This window comes from Eurytemora carolleeae, unplaced genomic scaffold (genome assembly GCF_000591075.1).
Source record: "Eurytemora carolleeae unplaced genomic scaffold, Eaff_2.0 scaffold157, whole genome shotgun sequence".
NCBI lineage: Eukaryota > Metazoa > Arthropoda > Copepoda > Calanoida > Temoridae > Eurytemora > Eurytemora carolleeae.
In genome coordinates this window covers 387170-405566 of record NW_019396052.1, presented here as the reverse complement: position 1 = coordinate 405566, position 18397 = coordinate 387170, and the positions used below count along the sequence as shown (strand labels likewise).

At 30.6% G+C, this 18397-nt stretch overlaps 1 protein-coding gene across 1 annotated transcript; it reads left to right on the top strand.

The window, feature by feature from the left end:
* Positions 1–554: 554 nt before the first annotated feature.
* Positions 555–9119, top strand: LOC111705673 (zwei Ig domain protein zig-8; the record flags this gene model as incomplete). Its single annotated transcript, XM_023478304.1, is given in 7 exon segments — positions 555–608; positions 1944–2065; positions 3896–3984; positions 6042–6153; positions 7613–7674; positions 8132–8233; positions 8973–9119. Coding segments are annotated over 7 exon segments (672 nt in total), but the record flags the coding sequence as incomplete, so codon positions are not given.
* Positions 9120–18397: the final 9278 nt, after the last annotated feature.

Below are 18397 nucleotides of genomic sequence, written 5' to 3'. Positions count from 1 at the left end.
TAACTACTACTCCGCGAGAAATCTTGCGTCTGCGCAGTCGGACTGTAAACAGTTCCTAAACTAGTTTTTTCACAATACATTTCGTCCAGATCTTCAGGAGAAACTCAGAAATACGCAGGGGCGACAAACAGACTTTCTATACGCAGCATGGCTCGCGTAACAAATGTCTTTCTATGAAATGACTTTTTATGCCAAAACACCATGGTTATGTTGTGGTTTATCCCTTTCAAAACCGGGAACTTCAATTTTATTTGATCAAACAGATATATTTGGATCAATTCGTATAAAATTCCATTTACGCCTGGATTAGACAAATTACGAAGTTGTCCAGTAGATCCGTTATTTGTAATTGTGTATTAATGGAATAAAGACATTGCTACAAACTCAAATTTTCTAATCCAAATATCTTTGCATATGGATGATGATAAACCTTTGATATTGCAATCTTTAGTTATTTAATTTTACGAATTCAAAGTTTGAAATATCTCAGCTATACGACTCTGGGTTGCAGAAATATAGGGATTTTTTTTAATCTTTTACATTTCTTGTTTTAGATTGGAAGAGATGGAATTGTTCCTTGCACTGTTAGACAAGTTGGTTCCAAACAGGTGCCATATATAAATAATCTTCATAAATTTTGCTTGTCTTCGCGTTTGTTTGTTTGTAGCCAATAAAACGTCAAAACAGTGGAACCGATCGGGCCCAAACTTTTAGTGGGACCCCACACGACCCCAGGGAACATTTAGGAGGAAAAATTTTTTAAAAAAATTGCCTCCATCAAAGTTCGATTTTCGTTAAATTTTTAAAAATTGTTTAAATCCATGAAATTTATTTATAAAATCCGCAAACTTTTTTTGTTTTTTGGTTTTGGTTTACAATGTACACAAATAAAAAAAATTTCACAATTGAAGATGGGTGCGAAGCTCCCTAAGAGCCTAGTGTATATATATATATATATTTAAACAGAGGTCGGAACTCCTTTCTTCAGAAACTGCTTTGGAGTTTTGATGGATTAAGTTGATTTCTTTCAACATACCTTAAAGTCAACCAATCAGAAACCACAAAAATCTATATACTTTCAACCAATCAGAAACCACAAAAATCTATATACTGTCAACCAATCAGAAACCAGAAAAATCTATATACTGTCAACCAATCAGAACCCAGAAAAATCTATAAACTGTCAACCAATCAGAAACCAGAAAAATCTATAAACTGTCAACCAATCAGAAACCAGAAAAATCTATAAACTGTCAACCAATCAGAAACCAGAAAAATCTATAAACTGTAAACCAATCAGAAACCAGAAAAATCTATATATTGTCAACTGATGAGAAATCGCAAAAATACAATTCTGCTGTTTTACTCGGATTTAACAGTAAACACTTTAATTTAAAAGTTTCCGTCTTAGATATCCATTGGATGTTACAGATTAGTGTAGATTAGTGTTCACTATAGTTGAGCCTACCTAATTCTGTTGCATAAAACACGCTGGATCTACCAAATACTGGGTAAACTAGACGGGTTGGTACGGCAAAAACAAGACCGGCATTCTTATACGGTTCGGAATATGCAACTTTTGAACTAATGTGATGCTCGCTCTGCCAAAAGTTTCAACCTTTGTACTATTTTCTATATTCTGTAATTAATGCAAAACTTTCATGCAAAAACAATTTATTACCTTTCCCCCTGGTTCAATGAATAATTAATCACCGTATTAGAGTAATTAATCTAAAAAAGTTCCCAAAGTATAAAAAAATGTGTTAGGCTCAATCCTGGTTCTGGAAACCCGCTATCCCTTCCAAACGATTTCAACTATATCCTCTAATTCTTTTAAGAGCAACTACATAAAAGATACAATCGTTTTTCTATCTTGAAAGTGCTAAATTATGAAATTTTCATTCTGTATTTGCCGCATATAAGTTGAATGATATTATTTCAAGGTTTCTTGGATCCGTAAGCGGGATGCCGCAATTCTCTCAGTCGGAAAGTTCGTCTTCTCTTCTGAAAGTCGGATAACTGTAGATGTACACTCAACCATGGACACGTGGAATCTTATTATTAGGTAACAAGGAACTGAGTTTGGAACTTTTCTCGTTAATATTTATTATTAAGTCCAAACTTAAATAACTATTTATAACACTTATATTTTGGTGATTTTTTAACAGAAGTCTTATTTATTTCTAAATATAACTTCATTTACTTTTTATTTTATTACGATTGAAACAAATTTTCAAAAAATATTCTAAATCTTTGGAGAAAATCTGCGAACCCTTGTGCCTTTAGCACCGTGCTATTATATATAGCTAAATTAACATTATAAAACAATGATTATTTTATGGAAGTAGGGTTTCCAGCGAACAAAAAATGCAAAAAATGCGAAATTTCATATTTTTACGCAAAAATGAATTAAGCGAAAAAAATGCGAAAACAATGCAAAATTTCGAGAAAACCATAAGTATTGTAGCTGCAACAATTAATTGCGCAAAAAAGCTTATTGAATTCTCGCGAAACAGATAAAAGCCAAATTTCTCGAAAAAACGAACATTTTCGCATTTTTATCGAGCGAACGAAATGCAAAAAATGCAATAATTTTTTGCGAAACAATTTACCCTTTACGCTGGAAACCCTAAGCACGTTTATAATGAAATTGACCAAGAAGGTACTAAAAGTACATAAAGTAAACAGTAATTACATAAAAAATGAAAACATTTAAATGAAAGTTGCATATATGTACTTGTGTGCACACTGTTATGTTCTCTTTTCCAAGATTTACAAGGAAAATAAATCTAAAAGATCCATAAATTAGAAATACAAGCAAGCTAAAATTTTACTTCTTAAAATAACATTAACAAATATCTTGAAACACAAACAAAAACTTTTTCATAATTTTTTTAATTTTCAGATATTAATTCATAGATACATACAGGGTGTCTAAAAAAACGAGGAAAAAGGGTCTACAGATTTTTGTAATCAGATTTTCAATAGTGAGACCATTAATTTTAAAATCTACGTACAATTTTTGGCTTAAAGATCTATAAAGAACAATTTTATTGACCCCTATACCTTGGGTTCCAGCGAAAAGGGTAATCAAAATTTTTCTTTTTTTTTCTTGAAATTTTGCTTTAATCTGTTTCGTGAAAAATGCGAAATGTTCGCAAAATAAGAAATGCGAAAACGGAGTTTATCTTTTACTTTTTACTAGCTGAACACTTTAGGAACCTATTCAATTGCTATTTTTTGGTCTACAAACCTACAATTGGGCTCATTGAATCGAAAAGTTTACTTAGATATTAAAAATGGTCTCAATCTTGAAAATCCGATTACAAACAAGTCTGTAGAAAATTGTGCAAATGGAGATTTTCTTTATTTTTTACGAAATTGTACGTAGATTTTAAAATTGATCTCTGAGGCCTTATTCCCCGTTTTTTGAGACATCCTAGTTTTATGTTTCTGAACAAACATGTGGACAAGATCTAGACCTATATCTAGATCAAGATCTATACCTAGATCTAGATCTATACCTAGATCTAGATATATACCTAGATCTAGATCTATACCTAGATCTAGACCTATATCTAGATTTAGACCTATACCTAGATCTAGACCTATACCTAGATTTAGACATATACCTAGTTCTAGACCTATATCTAGATCTAGACCTATATCTAGATCTAGACCTATACCTAGATCTAGACCTATACCTAGATCTAGACCTATACCTAGATCTAGACCTATACCTAGATCTAGACCTATACCTAGATCTAGACCTATACCTAGATCTAGACCTATACCTAGATCTAGACCTATACCTAGATCTAGACCTATACCTAGATCTAGACCTATACCTAGATCTAGACCTATACCTAGATCTAGATCTATATATATATCCTAGACAAGCTGAGCTACAGGACTCTGGAGTGTATGAATGCCAGATCAGTGACAGCCCTAAACTGAGCAAGTTGGTTTACCTACATGTTAAAGGTATTAAAATCATTATCTAAACTTAAATTTCATTACAGAATTTCCGGAAAACTATTCAGAAAATAAAATTTTTAGAATTTATTGATTATTGAACGCTAATCATACGTACTTTGCCGTTTAGAAAATATTTTTTTTTCATTAAGAGGGGGGGGGGGAGCAGACTATTGTTGATTTATTTTATTATTCTATGATAGCAAGTGTAACATAATTATGAATTCTGTACAATGAAAATAAACTTAAATGTTTATGACCTTGTAATTTTGAGTAACTTCTTATAATTAACTATACTTTTTATAATTTTCAAACTTTAATTTCACTCTAAAACATCCCATTAAAAATTCTATGCCCCCCTTTAAAATTTCACAGTTGCGCCCCTGGTTGTGCCTGCAGTAAGTTATTGCCTCACTTCCCTATCTATAAAGTATAAAATATTGTATGAAATGTACCAACCCAACTTCTTATTGCTAAAATCTAGCTTATTTGTTTTTAACAGCTAGTATGGAAGGTTTATGTAGTTTCCCGTCGAGCAAAAATCTATATTACTTTGGTTATTATCAACTCCAAGACTTAGCACACTTTATTTGAAAACAAAAGTCAATTTGTTTCAACAGAAGAATGAAATATATTCAACTTTAATAATTTTTTGTAATTAAATTTTACAATATTTTTAAATATTTATATGGAGATATTTCGAGATTTCTATATTTCAATTGTTCTTCATTTTCTTCTTGTTCGTACATCTTTCCATCATATTTCGGCTAATTTTGAAAATAAAAAGAAAAGATTATTTTGGAGAACTATTTTTAAAGGACCTTGTATTTTTTTTGAACCCTGTATTTAATTTAACTAGCTGAGGATCTTGCTTTCTTTTCTGAACCCTGTATTTAATTGAACTAGCTGAGGATCTTGTTTTCTGAACCCTGTATTTAATTGAACTAGCTGAGGATCTTGTTTTCTGTTCTGAACCCTGTATTTAATTAAACTAGCTGAGGATCTTGCTTTTTTTCTGAACCCTGTATTTAATTGAACTAACTGAGGATCTTGTTTTCTGAACCCTGTATTTAATTGAACTAGCTGAGGATCTTGNGGGGGGGGGGGGGGGTGGAAACGTCTTCCAAGCCCCCATCTCTAATATCAAGAGATTTCCCTACCAATTTTTCCTGTTCAATTTTATTTTTTTGCTTCTTGTTTCAACACTTTGAGGCCTCTCCAAATATATCTTTTGACATAGAGTTGTGGAGCAGGTATGAAAGAGATAAAGATTTTGTAGGAAAAAGGGATTGCTTCCTGTTGTCCATCGTGTTATAGTCTTTCTGACTTAAGTGGAATTTCAAGGAAGCCCATAACTGCACCCTTTATGCAAAATGGAGAGGTGTAAGCCTTAAAGCCCCATTGAGAGGAATCTTCTCAGCAGTCCAGTCCTCACAGCTGGTCGAGTAAAAAACCGGTATCATTGTGCATGGCTTGTATACCCATCAGGGGGTTAAACTCCATCTTTCAGCTGCACCAGGCTGACTATGAAGTCTTGTTTTATTCTTTCATTGTACATTCCTTACTCCTCTACAGGATACGAGATTTGCAACTAAATGCACCAAACTGTAAAGCCGGACCGCTATAAGAGAGGTCCGTTCTCTTCTAAGGGTGGTAAGCAACTCAAAGAATGAAATATATGAAAATAACTTTTTTTAACAGTTTTTTTTTCTGAACAAACACATTTGGGTAGAAATCTTAAAGGAACCGAGTTTTGCAACAAACTCAAATTTTCTTATCCCCTTATCTTTAAAACTCAATGTCATAAACCTATGATATTTTAAACCATGAATTCTGTTGGATCAATAATCTCCGTTTAAAATATCAATGGTTTACTCCGGTTGCAGAGATATAAAATTCAAAAATTTAGTTTGTGGTAAAAATGAGTTTCTTTAAGAAGAGAGGATCAACCAGTAGGTCTGCTCTAGTTACAGAATCCTGATCTACTGGTTGGAGGATTTCCTTAATCTTGTTTGTGGATTTCTTGCTTGACATGGAAGACGATATTAATTCCGTTTTATTTTCAGTACCTGAACTGCGTATAGCAGGAGAGAAAGAGGTGTATGCTAAAGCCGGCAGTACAGTACAGTTGAAATGTTATGTACAGAGTACAGCAACATCACACTGGACTATTCAATGGTAATTATAACATGCTGCCTTACATATTTTAAGGGATCTTTATCATCCATTTTCAAATCTGTAGAATTTATAGATATTTTCTATTTGATTCTTAAACAACTGTTTGTTTTTTATAAAGCAAAAATATGGGACAATCCAATTTACGGAAAATATTTATAAAACTATATAAATAGAAATTGATTAAATAGGAACATTCTTGATTTGTTTTTCTTTTAGTTTAACTCTCTCTTAAATTGTAAATCTAATTCTAAATAATATATAATCTAGAAATTTCTATCCATCCCCTTTTTTGCTTAAAATTACTTTTCCATAATTTGTTTAGTTTATTGATATTTGTCAAGAAAAATGTGTTGTAAGAAATAGCTACCCTACTGACAATATTTCAGTATTTCCTAGGTCAACACAGAACATTTGAAAACAAATCCTAACTCTATAGATAGTTGTTATTAAATGGACTGTATGTGTGATTTCAAATGACTCCCCAATTAAAAAGATGTAGGCTGGATTCACAACGGTACCCTTTACATTTTTATCAGAACAGCAATCAAAAGATATCTTCGTTCTTCGTTTTTCTGTAAACGTCAAGTTTTCAAACACAATTGTGAATCGGACATGCCATTCTTCAATCTAAAATCTATTTTATATTGAATCTACTTTCCCCTTTAGATAATAAATCCAAGTGTTTTCTTTGACCTATGAAAAATGACCTAGGACATCTCGACTTAAAAAAAAATCTAAATTGAAACATATGACAGGAATCTTTCCAATGGATGAATATTTTCTTTGGAACGTGATTAATTTGTTTAATCTTATGAAACCTATTTGTTATCTTATGCAAGAGAAAAATCAAACATTAACGTTTTTTGCAGTTTATGTTTTCATTTCAGGCATTTATAATTTGTGATGTGCCTTTATGAAAAATTCAATAAATGGTACATGTAAATTACCTATTTGAGTAGTATAAAATAATACATATAGTATAAAATTGAAAATGTGTATGAAGTACATTTTTATGAGGACCGTTTAGGTCAGTACATGGAATAATATCAAATATGCATTTTTTAATATTTTTTTCTGTTTCCATAGATAAGTCCACTTCAATGTTTCTTTTTTTTTAAAGTAAACTTTATATTTTACCATTTATATACATAACACCTTCAGATCGTTATTAGAATTAATTTAAGAAAACTTTGAATACCCAAGTTTGTAATTTAAATAACCCCTCCCTCCCCACAAAACTTTAAGTCCAAAAAATATTTTGAACCCACTTTTACTCGACTCTTACGCTATTTTCGACGGATATTGAATAGATAAAAACATTACTGAGAATTTCGAAGCAAACAGAATATATATTGTTGTAGTTGTTGTAGACTCTCTATACTGAGTACTGACCCACTGTAAAGAGACATAAAAATTTGGATTAAAAAAACTTTTAGCTGATTTAATTTTCCAAATTTAGGTTTTACAGAGGCAAAGGAGAGGAGAATTTCTCAGCTAATTCCAACATGGGTTCAAACAAAGGTCTGTTTATTTATTTTTCAATTATTTTAACATTTAAACAATTTATAAATAAATAAAAATGACTAAAAAAGCAATACAATAAAATGCACTACTCCAGAGTCCAACCCGTCCACCTCCCTTCCTTTTTCGGGTTAAGACTGCATCATGTGGTTAACAGTGTTAAAATCTTGATATTTTTGCAGTCTGCTAAATTGGTTCTAACTTTGATTAATGATTTTAGTTCTCGCAAGGTAGGTTCTGTACCTCAGGGATATAAACCGTTAAAGCTAAACTTCCTTTGACAGTGTTTTCTTTTATAGCCAATAAATATTATATCAGATTTAGTATTATGGTATCCTTGCAACATTGCCACATTCTTCCAAGTATCATCTTTCACAAGAAAGTGCAAAATGGATAAAAAACTGTTTTATTCTGATCTAATTTTTGATAACGATTGGTCTCATTTTTCATTTTCTAGGAACCTGGACATTGAACTCCGTAAGTGAATCTGATGCAGGAGATTATATGTGTACTGCTACCAGACTAAAACCGGTTTATATCCAGCTCGTCATATTGCCAGGTAATTTTATCATTACATGTGCACTGCTACCATGGATTAAAACCGGTTTAAATCCAGTTCGTCATATTGCCAGGTAGTTATATCATTATTTGCATACTTCTAACAGACTAAAACCGGTGTATATCCAGCTCGTCATATTGCCAGGTAGTGATAGCAAGTGTANTCGTCATATTGCCAGGTAGTTATATCATTAAATGTGTACTTTACCAGACTAAAACCGGTTTAAATCCAGCTCGTCATATTGACAAGTAATTATATCATTAAATGTGTAGTGCTACAAGACTAAAACCGGTTTAAATCCAGCTCGTCATATTGCCAGGTAGTTATATCATTAAATGTGTACTTTACCAGACTAAAACCGGTTTAAATCCAGCTCGTCATATTGCCAGGTAGTTTCATCATGGGGAGAAAGGCGAGCCACATCCTTCATGAAATCCGAGCCACATCAAAATGTTGTTTCTATCAATATTTTCATCTTACAGATTGAATTTTTGAATTTTAGTGCTTTAAGTAAAGAAAAGGGAATCTCCGGCCGAAATCTGCTTGATAAGGAGAACAATTTTCAAGACAACAAAACTTGAAAAACTTAACATTGTGAAAGAATTTCAGAAACCAACGAACACATATTAAGATGAGATGAGAAAATGAGAAGAATTGATTTGGTTTCCTAGTTCACTGCTGGTCAATCTAATATCTTTCTTATCGAATATGAATGTAAATTAGTAATGTGTTGTTTTAGGAGAAAGGTTTGCTGAAGCAATGGTTCGTGAAGGAAATACAAACTCTGGAGTTTCAAGTTTAGATAATATATCCATCTTTTTTCCTTCACATATTATAATTGTAATTTTAACATGCATGAACATGATTTAAAAACTAGAATTTTAACATGAACGAACATGATTTAAAAACTAGAATTTTAACATGTATGAACATGATTTAAAAACTAGAACTTTAACATGTATGAACATGATTTAAAAACTAGAACTTTAACATGTATGAACATGATTTAAAAACTAGAACTTTAACATGTATGAACATGATTTAAAACTAGAATTTTAACATGTACGAACATGATTTAAAAACTAGAATTTTAACATGTATGAACATGATTTAAAAACTAGAATTTTAACATGTATGAACATGATTTAAAAACTAAAATTTTAACATGTACGAACATGATTTAACGTACATTATAATGAACATGATTAAAAAACTAGAATTTTAACATGTATGAACATGATTTAAAAACTAGAATTTTAACATGCATAAACATGATTTAAAAACTAGAATTTTAACATGTACGAACATGAATTAAAAACTAGAATTTTAACATGTAAAAACATGATTTAAAAACTAGAATTTAACATGTACGAACATGATTTAAAAACTAGAATTTTAACATGTATGAACATGATTTAAAAACTAGAATTTTAACATGTAAAAACATGATTTAAAAACTAGAATTTTAACATTTTAAAACTTATTTAACAGTTCTTAGTAATATTTTTTTTTAGATTGAGGGTAAAAGAGAATATAATGAGAACTGTTTTTTTTAATCTAAATAGGCTCGGGGGGGGGACGTTTGACGCCCCCACCCCCTCTAGTTTTTGTTTGCTCTAGCACTCTCATTTCTGACACTCTCACCGTGACATTTTTTTCTTTTGATGAACAGAAATTTAAAGGATTTTTTGTAAATTTTTTTAATGCATTGGGTAGGGTTCAGGGGGATAAAAAGTCCGGTCCGTATAAAAAAGTCTGAAATAGACCATGACGTTTTTTGTGACTAAAGCTACAGATCTAAATACTATATTTTTAAAAAGCCCCTGAAAACGGATGTAGGAACATGTGTTACATCTTGATATTTGTTCAAAATAAAAACAATTAATTTTTATATTTTTTTACCCTTTTTTTGCAATTTTTTTCAACTCTCCTTAGCACCTAAACTATTAAAAGTTATCGGTCCAATTTTTTTAACGAGCTGGCTTTGGAAATTGGGCAATGAACATGCATTTCAACCCTATACCTATACTGTCAGGCATTTTTCTATTGAGTGGGGGGGGGGGGCTTGGAACGCCCCCCCAGGCTATACATAGATTTAGACCCCCCCTCAGCCTTTAAAGGGTTAAAAGGTTGATCACGTAAAATATACTTTTTTAAAAATTCCAAGTATTCTGTATTTTGCATAATTGAATTAGCGATTACTCTAAAAAAATACGTATTACCATTGAAGCATATATATTATAATGCTTAAGCAATCTATATTTTTAACAAATGTGTAAAATTCCAAATATAAATTCAAGCATTTTAAGTTTCAAGTTTATGCTTTATATTAGACATTTACTCAAACTTCTAGAACAGAAATAAACTAAATTAAGTTTATCAAAAATTATTGAATAAATATTGTATCCACGCGAGGTAAGTTATAAGCAGAGATTTAAGAAATAATACTTGAGTAGCACTTCTAGTAGTTCAAATATTCTAATATGCCTTTGCAATCTTATGGTGTAAACCATTGATATTTCAAATTAAAACAATTGATCTAATCAAATTGAAAGTTTGAAATGTATCCAAGATATACGGCGTTGGTTTTCAAAGATTGGGATTGAAAAATTAGAGTTTTTGGCACAGACTCATTTTCTTTGATGCAAGACTGAAATCTTACTTTTTTCCAATTATATCTCGTCTTACTAAAAAGTTATTGAAAAATAAACGAGTTTTGAATTTCTTGTATTTGGGCATGTATCTATAATATCTATGTAAATGAAGTAATAGATCGAAAACAACCATAGTTCACAGTGGTATAATCAAAACCTGAGACAAGGTCGAGTGATGGATTAGCAGAAGAGACCTACTTTGTCGAAAATCAAGAGTTTATCGAAAAAAGTGGAATTATCGTATTACAATTTTTTAGTCCATAATTATCTAATAATTTCAGTTTCGTCATTTTTTAAAACTTTATAATATTTTAAATTTCCTCAATTTCTTTTTTTCTTCACATGGTTGGTCCCTTTTTTTCTTAACAGGGTTGGTCCCTTTTTTTCTTAACAGGGTTGGTCCCTTTTTTTCTTAACAGGGTTGGTCCCTTTTTTTCTTAACAGGGTTCGTCCCTTTTTTTCATAATGGGGTTGGTCCCTTTTTTTCTTAACAGGGTTGGTCCCTTTTTTTCTTAATAGAGTTGGTCCCTTTTTTTCTTAATAGGGTTGGTCCCTTTTTTCTTTGTCATGTTTCCTTCATTAACTCGATCATTTTGTTATATTTTGTCTTTCTCCTAGTTTTTATCTTTCATTAGTTTTTCACTTTCTACTTTTTCATTCTTTCATCTTTAATATTTTTCTTGCTTTAATTCTTCTTATCTCTTTAATTAAAGGGAGTGACCTCTCTTTATTTTATAAACATCTTCAGCCAAACCTTCAAACTAATGTAAATTGAATGTTAGATTAAAATTTTATTGTTTTTAATCAGAACTTCTCTTATTAAAGAGCTATTGTAAAGAACAATAAATAATGTTATAAATTTTGATATTAATTATATTAATTTATCTGTCACTCTAGCATGCCGAGTCCATTAGCGCCTGATCCAATCAGGGTTCAGCCATATGTTGGTTGTCTATTTTGAACCAATAGTAATTGCTTGGCGGTAAAATCTATCTGTCTATCTAGCTCATTATCCAATTAGAGATGAATCCTATATCGGGGTTATCAGTAAATGGAAATATCTACTTCTACTAAAACTATAGTGCTGTGCGCAAAATTAAAACTAAATGAGCAACAAGGTCACAAAGTCATACCAACATTTTATATTTGCCTTCTGTCTAGTTTACATTGATACATATTTTGAAACAAGAGTTGGAGATTGTTTACGTACACTCTACACAGTAAGCTCAGTGTGTCATTTTAGTTTTAATAAAATTGATATTAAACCATATTTCATATAATGCAAACCCTACCAGAAGTCAGAACGTTTCTGTTGTGAATCTTGGGATTAAAGATTAATCTCCATCTCAAGCAGACAATGGTTTAATTTACTTCCTTTTTTACTCCGAAAGATCTACAAGGATTGAGGGATCATGTTCAAATTTAGAAGTGCCCACATTGGATATCGAGATCAGGCCTGCAAAATTAACATTTTCCGGACAAAAGTTCACAGGGTATAGGGTTTGAAGTTGAAACCGGTTCATAAACTCTAATTGATAACTTTGTCAACAAGAAATTCCAAGAAAACTAAATATTTCCTGAATGTTCTCCAGAAAACAAGAAACCTTTTATGTTTTGTGTCCCACTCCCGACCACTAATGAGAAACTGAAGCTTAAAAACTTAAACTTAGACAGAATTCACTGAAATATACTCTATAACTCTCTGTATATTGAATGGAAATTGAATAAAGTTTTTAGATTGAAATTGATTAATAAATGTAAAAATAAGTTTAAATAGTGCAAACTATGACATTGTTACACTAATGCATTTTTTAACCCATTTAAATTTGAAATTGTTCGACCTCTTTTTTATATTTTGATTTGAAATGATTTGAAAACAATTCATAGGAAAATGTTCATTTTTCAAGACGTTTGAAGATGTTCACATTAAAGATTAATATTTCTTGTGTACAAGTTTTCTTTTGGTGGTTTTACTTGTTTTAAACCCACTGCCAGTCTTCTAAAATGAGAACAGTATTACAAAAATAAAATAGAAGGGAGGTGACCCACGACCCGTGACCCACGACCCATGACCCACGATCCACGACCCACGACCCGCAACCCACGACCCGCAACCCGCGACCCGTGACCTGCGAGCATGAAATTGTTGCTAAATGCTTATTTTGCTTTTCAATTTAACGCTTTCCCAATTTTTAATAAAAACATTCAGATTTTTATACAAAAGCATTCCTTCCCCTAAAGATATATAATATATGGATATTTGCATCAAAGGATTTTTATAGATACAAATTTATCAAAATTTTCCCTGCAAGAAAATATTGCAAATTTTTTACATTTGTTCTAGAAAATTGGAGATTTTAGTTTAAAGTAAACCCTTTCATGGGACTGTGATCGTAATTTAGAGTGACTCTCCTATTATAGAGAATGGTAATTCCGCTGTCCAATTAAAAAAGTTGGAACTTCCAAAGATTTGTCTAATCAAAATTGAACGAAATATCTATTTTATTTTGATAAACTCTTTACAAAATTGTTTTTAATTGTTTCTGTCTCGAGAAATAGATATAAAACTATGTCAAATTTATACCAAAATTCATATATTTACAATTTTGTATAGAAGTTGTAGTATTAAGCAGATCATATTCAACAAATACGAAACCAATCTAAAAACGACGATATCCCACAGAAACCTGAGAATCTCAGGTTTGCTCCTGTTATAATCATTTAATTCTTATTTTGCATTATCAATAGAAATAATTGATAATATTATTACATACAGTCCGTAAAGTCCGTATTACGTCACCATAACTTCAGCCAATGGCAGTGCAGTATACAAAATTTCATATATATAGATTTTCATATAATTTTGGCACAGTTTAAATTTAAATTTAAACAGGGCTTGCCTAAATCAAAACTTTAACCTTTCAACCTTCGCTTGAACAAAAAATGTGAAGAAATCCTTAATTTCAGAAAAAAATATTATTATATTATGTATATATAAAAAAAAACAAATTTCAAGAAATATAAAACTATACCAGATAGAAAAGCGTCATATCTTCCTCAATTTTGCTTAGATCAAGGTTCAATGACATGACATTCTAGAACGCACCCATCCGGAATTTGTTATTTATGGGATGAGACCTGTCAGAAGTGAAAGCTGGATATCTGTTGGACTTATTTTGACCTTTTTTCAAGTAAAATCGGACCCTTCTTGGTATATATATATAGACCATTTTTGGGAAACCAAAATAACATAAATAAAACTTGTCTATACGCGATACTTTGTTCGGGAGGAGTGTGAAAAAAGGGCCTCCCTTGAAGTAATGTCCACGAAACCTTAAATTCTATAACGTCTTATTTACAACAATTGTATAAAACAAAGTTCAGTAAAATATGCACTCTCAAATTGAGGCTAACTGCAAGCATTTTATGTAATATGTAGAATTTATGCATTGTCCCCCCGCCCCCCCCCCCCCCATTCCATCCTATAAATCTTGAAAATGAAGACATGAAGAGAAAATTCAAAGGAAAAATTTTAATTAAAGCGATTGTCACCCTAATTTCATAAATCTGTAACAATGCCCAAACTACAAAGTCTCTTTAAGTATTTTATAAATCACACTTAAAGCTTTCTGAATTTATTTCTCTACTGGTAAATGATTAACTAAACCATTCGTATTCAGAGTCTATATTTAGTCTAATGATAGTTAATACAGGTAATCTTAAAGACTGACTGATACAGTGAAACCCTTAAAGGGAGTGTTCGCGAAAAATGAAAGGGGGTATAGGCTTAATGCGATAAAAAAGCGCTTTTGATCACTACTAATCTTACTTCTAGCTGTTGCGTGTATGAGGAGAAAATTGTTAAAAACGACTAATACCGAAGAACGTAGTGTCCATACAAATTCAGAAAGATGCAACATACGACTTGGACCCTAAAAAAATCAATTTAATTTCAAACAAATCATTCAGATATTACAACCTATAGTCATCGATTATCTTTCGCCACATTTGTATATAGTTGATTTTTCATAATATGTTTTAATTGCTATGATCTGAGAGTTACTTTAAAAACATTTATTCCTGTTTCGAGGATTTTTGGTAATGAAGACGACATTTTGATATTTTCCAGGAATGTTCGAAAACAAATTGTAAGCTAAATATTATTTAAAAAAATAAAATCAAAACATATTATGAAAAATCAACTATATACAAATGTGGCGAAAGATAATCGATGACCATGGGATGTAATATCTGAATGATTAATTAAATAGATTTTTTTACGGCTGCATCTTTCTGAATTTGTATGGACACTACGTTCTTCGGTATTAGTCGTTTTTAACAATTTTCTCCTTATAGACGCAACAGCTAGAAGTAAGATTAGTAGCGATCAAATGCGCTTTTTTATCGCATTAAGCCTATACCCCCTTTCATTTTTCGCGAACACTTCCTTTAATAACGAATGCATCGGAAGAATTTATCAAATGTAGTCTTGAAAATTTTTCAATGAGTTTTATACTATATTACATAAATTTCAGTATTTGCGAAAATAAATAAATAGCCATGAATATGCGGGGACAGTTTTAAAGAGTTCCATATAATCATTTAATTAAAAAAACTAAATGTCTGCAACAGTCCATTATCAGAAAGTGAAGAATACGACATTTGATGAATTCTTTCGATGTATTCGTTATTAAGGGTTTCACTGTATTACATGTCGCTTCATTAAAAGTAACTGTGGTGGAATTTTAAGTAAACTTGTAATATATTTAAATGTCTCTAGAAAAGTGCTAACTTCTCACAATTTCCCGCATTGTCTTGCACCATACATGCGTAAACTTTTACAGAGGTTTGTAATCCTAGATAAATTATCTGATGTATCTATAGGTTTGTAATTTACTTGAAAATTGGTTAATTTAAAAACTTTGATGGTGTAAAAATCATATTTCAAATTTAGATTGTTTGATCTATTAAAATTTGAAGTTCGAAATATCTAAGGTCTACCACATCATGGGTTAATTATAGAGATTTGGAAACCTCAATTCTTCTAGACTTGATTGCTTAAAGGAAATGAGTCTTTTCCACAAACCTTGATTTTCTAATCCCAATATTTTTTTACCCAATTTCGTGGACCTTATAAATGTCAAACGACATATAATCTAGTTATATCTAATTATCCAAGTTTATAATATGAAGGTTTTCACAATCAGGTTGAAAAGATAAAGGGATTAGAAAGTTTGTGCATGTGGCAATGACTTATTTTCTTTACAGTGAAGTAAGTGCATGACTTATTTATTCAATTGAACTGTGTACCAATAAAGATGAGTTGGAACTGTGTACCAATAAAGATGAGTTGAAACTGTGTACCAATAAAGACGAGTTGGAACTGTGTACCAATAAAGACGAGTTGGAACTGTGTACCAATAAAAATGAGTTGGAACTGTGTACCAATAAAGATGAGTTGGAATTGTGTACCACTAAAGATGAGTTAGAACTGTGTACCAATAAAGATGAGTTGGAACTGTGTACTAATAAAGACGAGTTAGAAATGTGTTCCAATAAAGATGAGTTGGAATTGTGTACCAATAAAGATGAGTTGGAACTGTGTACCAATAAAGATGAGTTGGAACTCTGTACCAATAAAGACGAGTTGGAACTGTGTACCAATAAAGATGAGTTAGAAATGTGTACCAATATAGACTAATTACGTTATGTTTTTTTCCAAAATGAAATTTATCGTTCTTATTTTATCAAAATTGGATTTCTCGAATGCCGTCTCTTCTTTATAATAAAAAAGTTTTAAAAATGTGCTTCAATATCATAACAAAACATAGTTTGATCAATTTGATAAATTTCTCCAATTCTTGTATTTAATTTTCATATCCTCTCTTACAATCATAAACCCAGTAAAATTGAATTTTAGATTTTGCAAAATCAAAAATAAATATCTAAAGTATGAAGTGTATTTAATCTAACATAAAACATAATTTTAATAAACGTCAAACTTTAATTCTTGATTTTCCTTTTAATTAATATTTTTAATTTATAAAAAAAATTCTTTTTAAATAAAATCTGGAATAACCGTCAAGTATCCTTTTTTAGAATTTTAAAATATCGTAGATTTCTGAAATTTCAAACTGTGAATTAGAGCGAGATAAAAAGTTCAAAATTTATTATATTGAAGGTTACAAAAATGGCTTGAGCATTAGTAGTGTATAATTCCGTTCCTTTACTTATTGATATCCATGGAAAATTTCAAATTCTGCATCATGACGAATCCTGGAACATATTGAATTCCTTGAACACCTATTTATCAACATTTTGAAAACCATATTACGTCATCAACCAAAATTGTTAAGGGAAATTACTTAATTTGTTTTTGTTGTAATATAAAAGCAATTTAATTAATAATACAATGGCAGTATTCACACAGAAAACAAAGTTTAAATGATTAAATAATTACCAGTAATTTACTACCACAAACACATAGGTGACTCTGGGGTGAAATAGAAACATTTAGAAATTTTTAATGACATGATTTTGAGTTTTTTAATTCAAGCATTTTATTCTAAACGCACAATAAATTATTGCTTATCGTATGTGGTGAAGACAGAAATGTTTAATTCCCCCCCCACCAAAAAAAAAATTCGCAATTTTTCTCTAAATCTTGATTTTGAGTTTTTTTTTAAATCCTACACAGATCATTGATGAATCGGAGGTCGAATTTTGTTGGTTCCACTTAAATTTGTATTAATTTTTCAAGATTTAAGTCGGCGCTCAATTGAAACCGGTTTTTGGGGGATTTGAGTCGTGGCTGAAATTCATTAAATTCGGACATTGTATATGGAACATTTTGTTTTTGGGTGTTTTAAACACTTTCCAAATTATATAAAGTTAGATTTGATATTGGTTTGTATGTGTTTTTTCAACAATTTTTTTCTGAGGGACAATTGATAAAACAATTTAATTTTAAAATCAAGTTAGTAATGAATTCAAAATAAGAATTACTATTTATTTTTGTTAAGAAACATAGTTTTAATAGTTTTACTTAATACATTTTCAACACAACTCACTGTCACATCTATATCTGAAACACATAGTTTTAATAGTTTTACTAAATAAGGATTTTCAACACAACTCACTGTCACATCTATATATGAAAGTAGAGTTGAATAAGATATCAAACAAGTATTTTACCAAGCACATGATACAGGCTTCAGTTAAATTCTTAATTTATCTGTAAATCAATATTATATTTTGTTAATCCATAGTTTTATTTTTTTCATTACGGATCAATATAAGTTAGGGGTCCAAAAGTTAAAAGTCAGTGCATGAGCCTTTAATTCAAAACACATTTCTTCCCGTAAAATGAATATTTTTCGAATTTGTTGGTTTTTAATAAAAAAATTAAAGTAAACTAAGTCTTTTATGATATTTTTGACGGATTTTAAATTAAAGATAAAAATATGACTGAAATTATACTATACAGACTAGATGTTGTTAGTTTTATGTG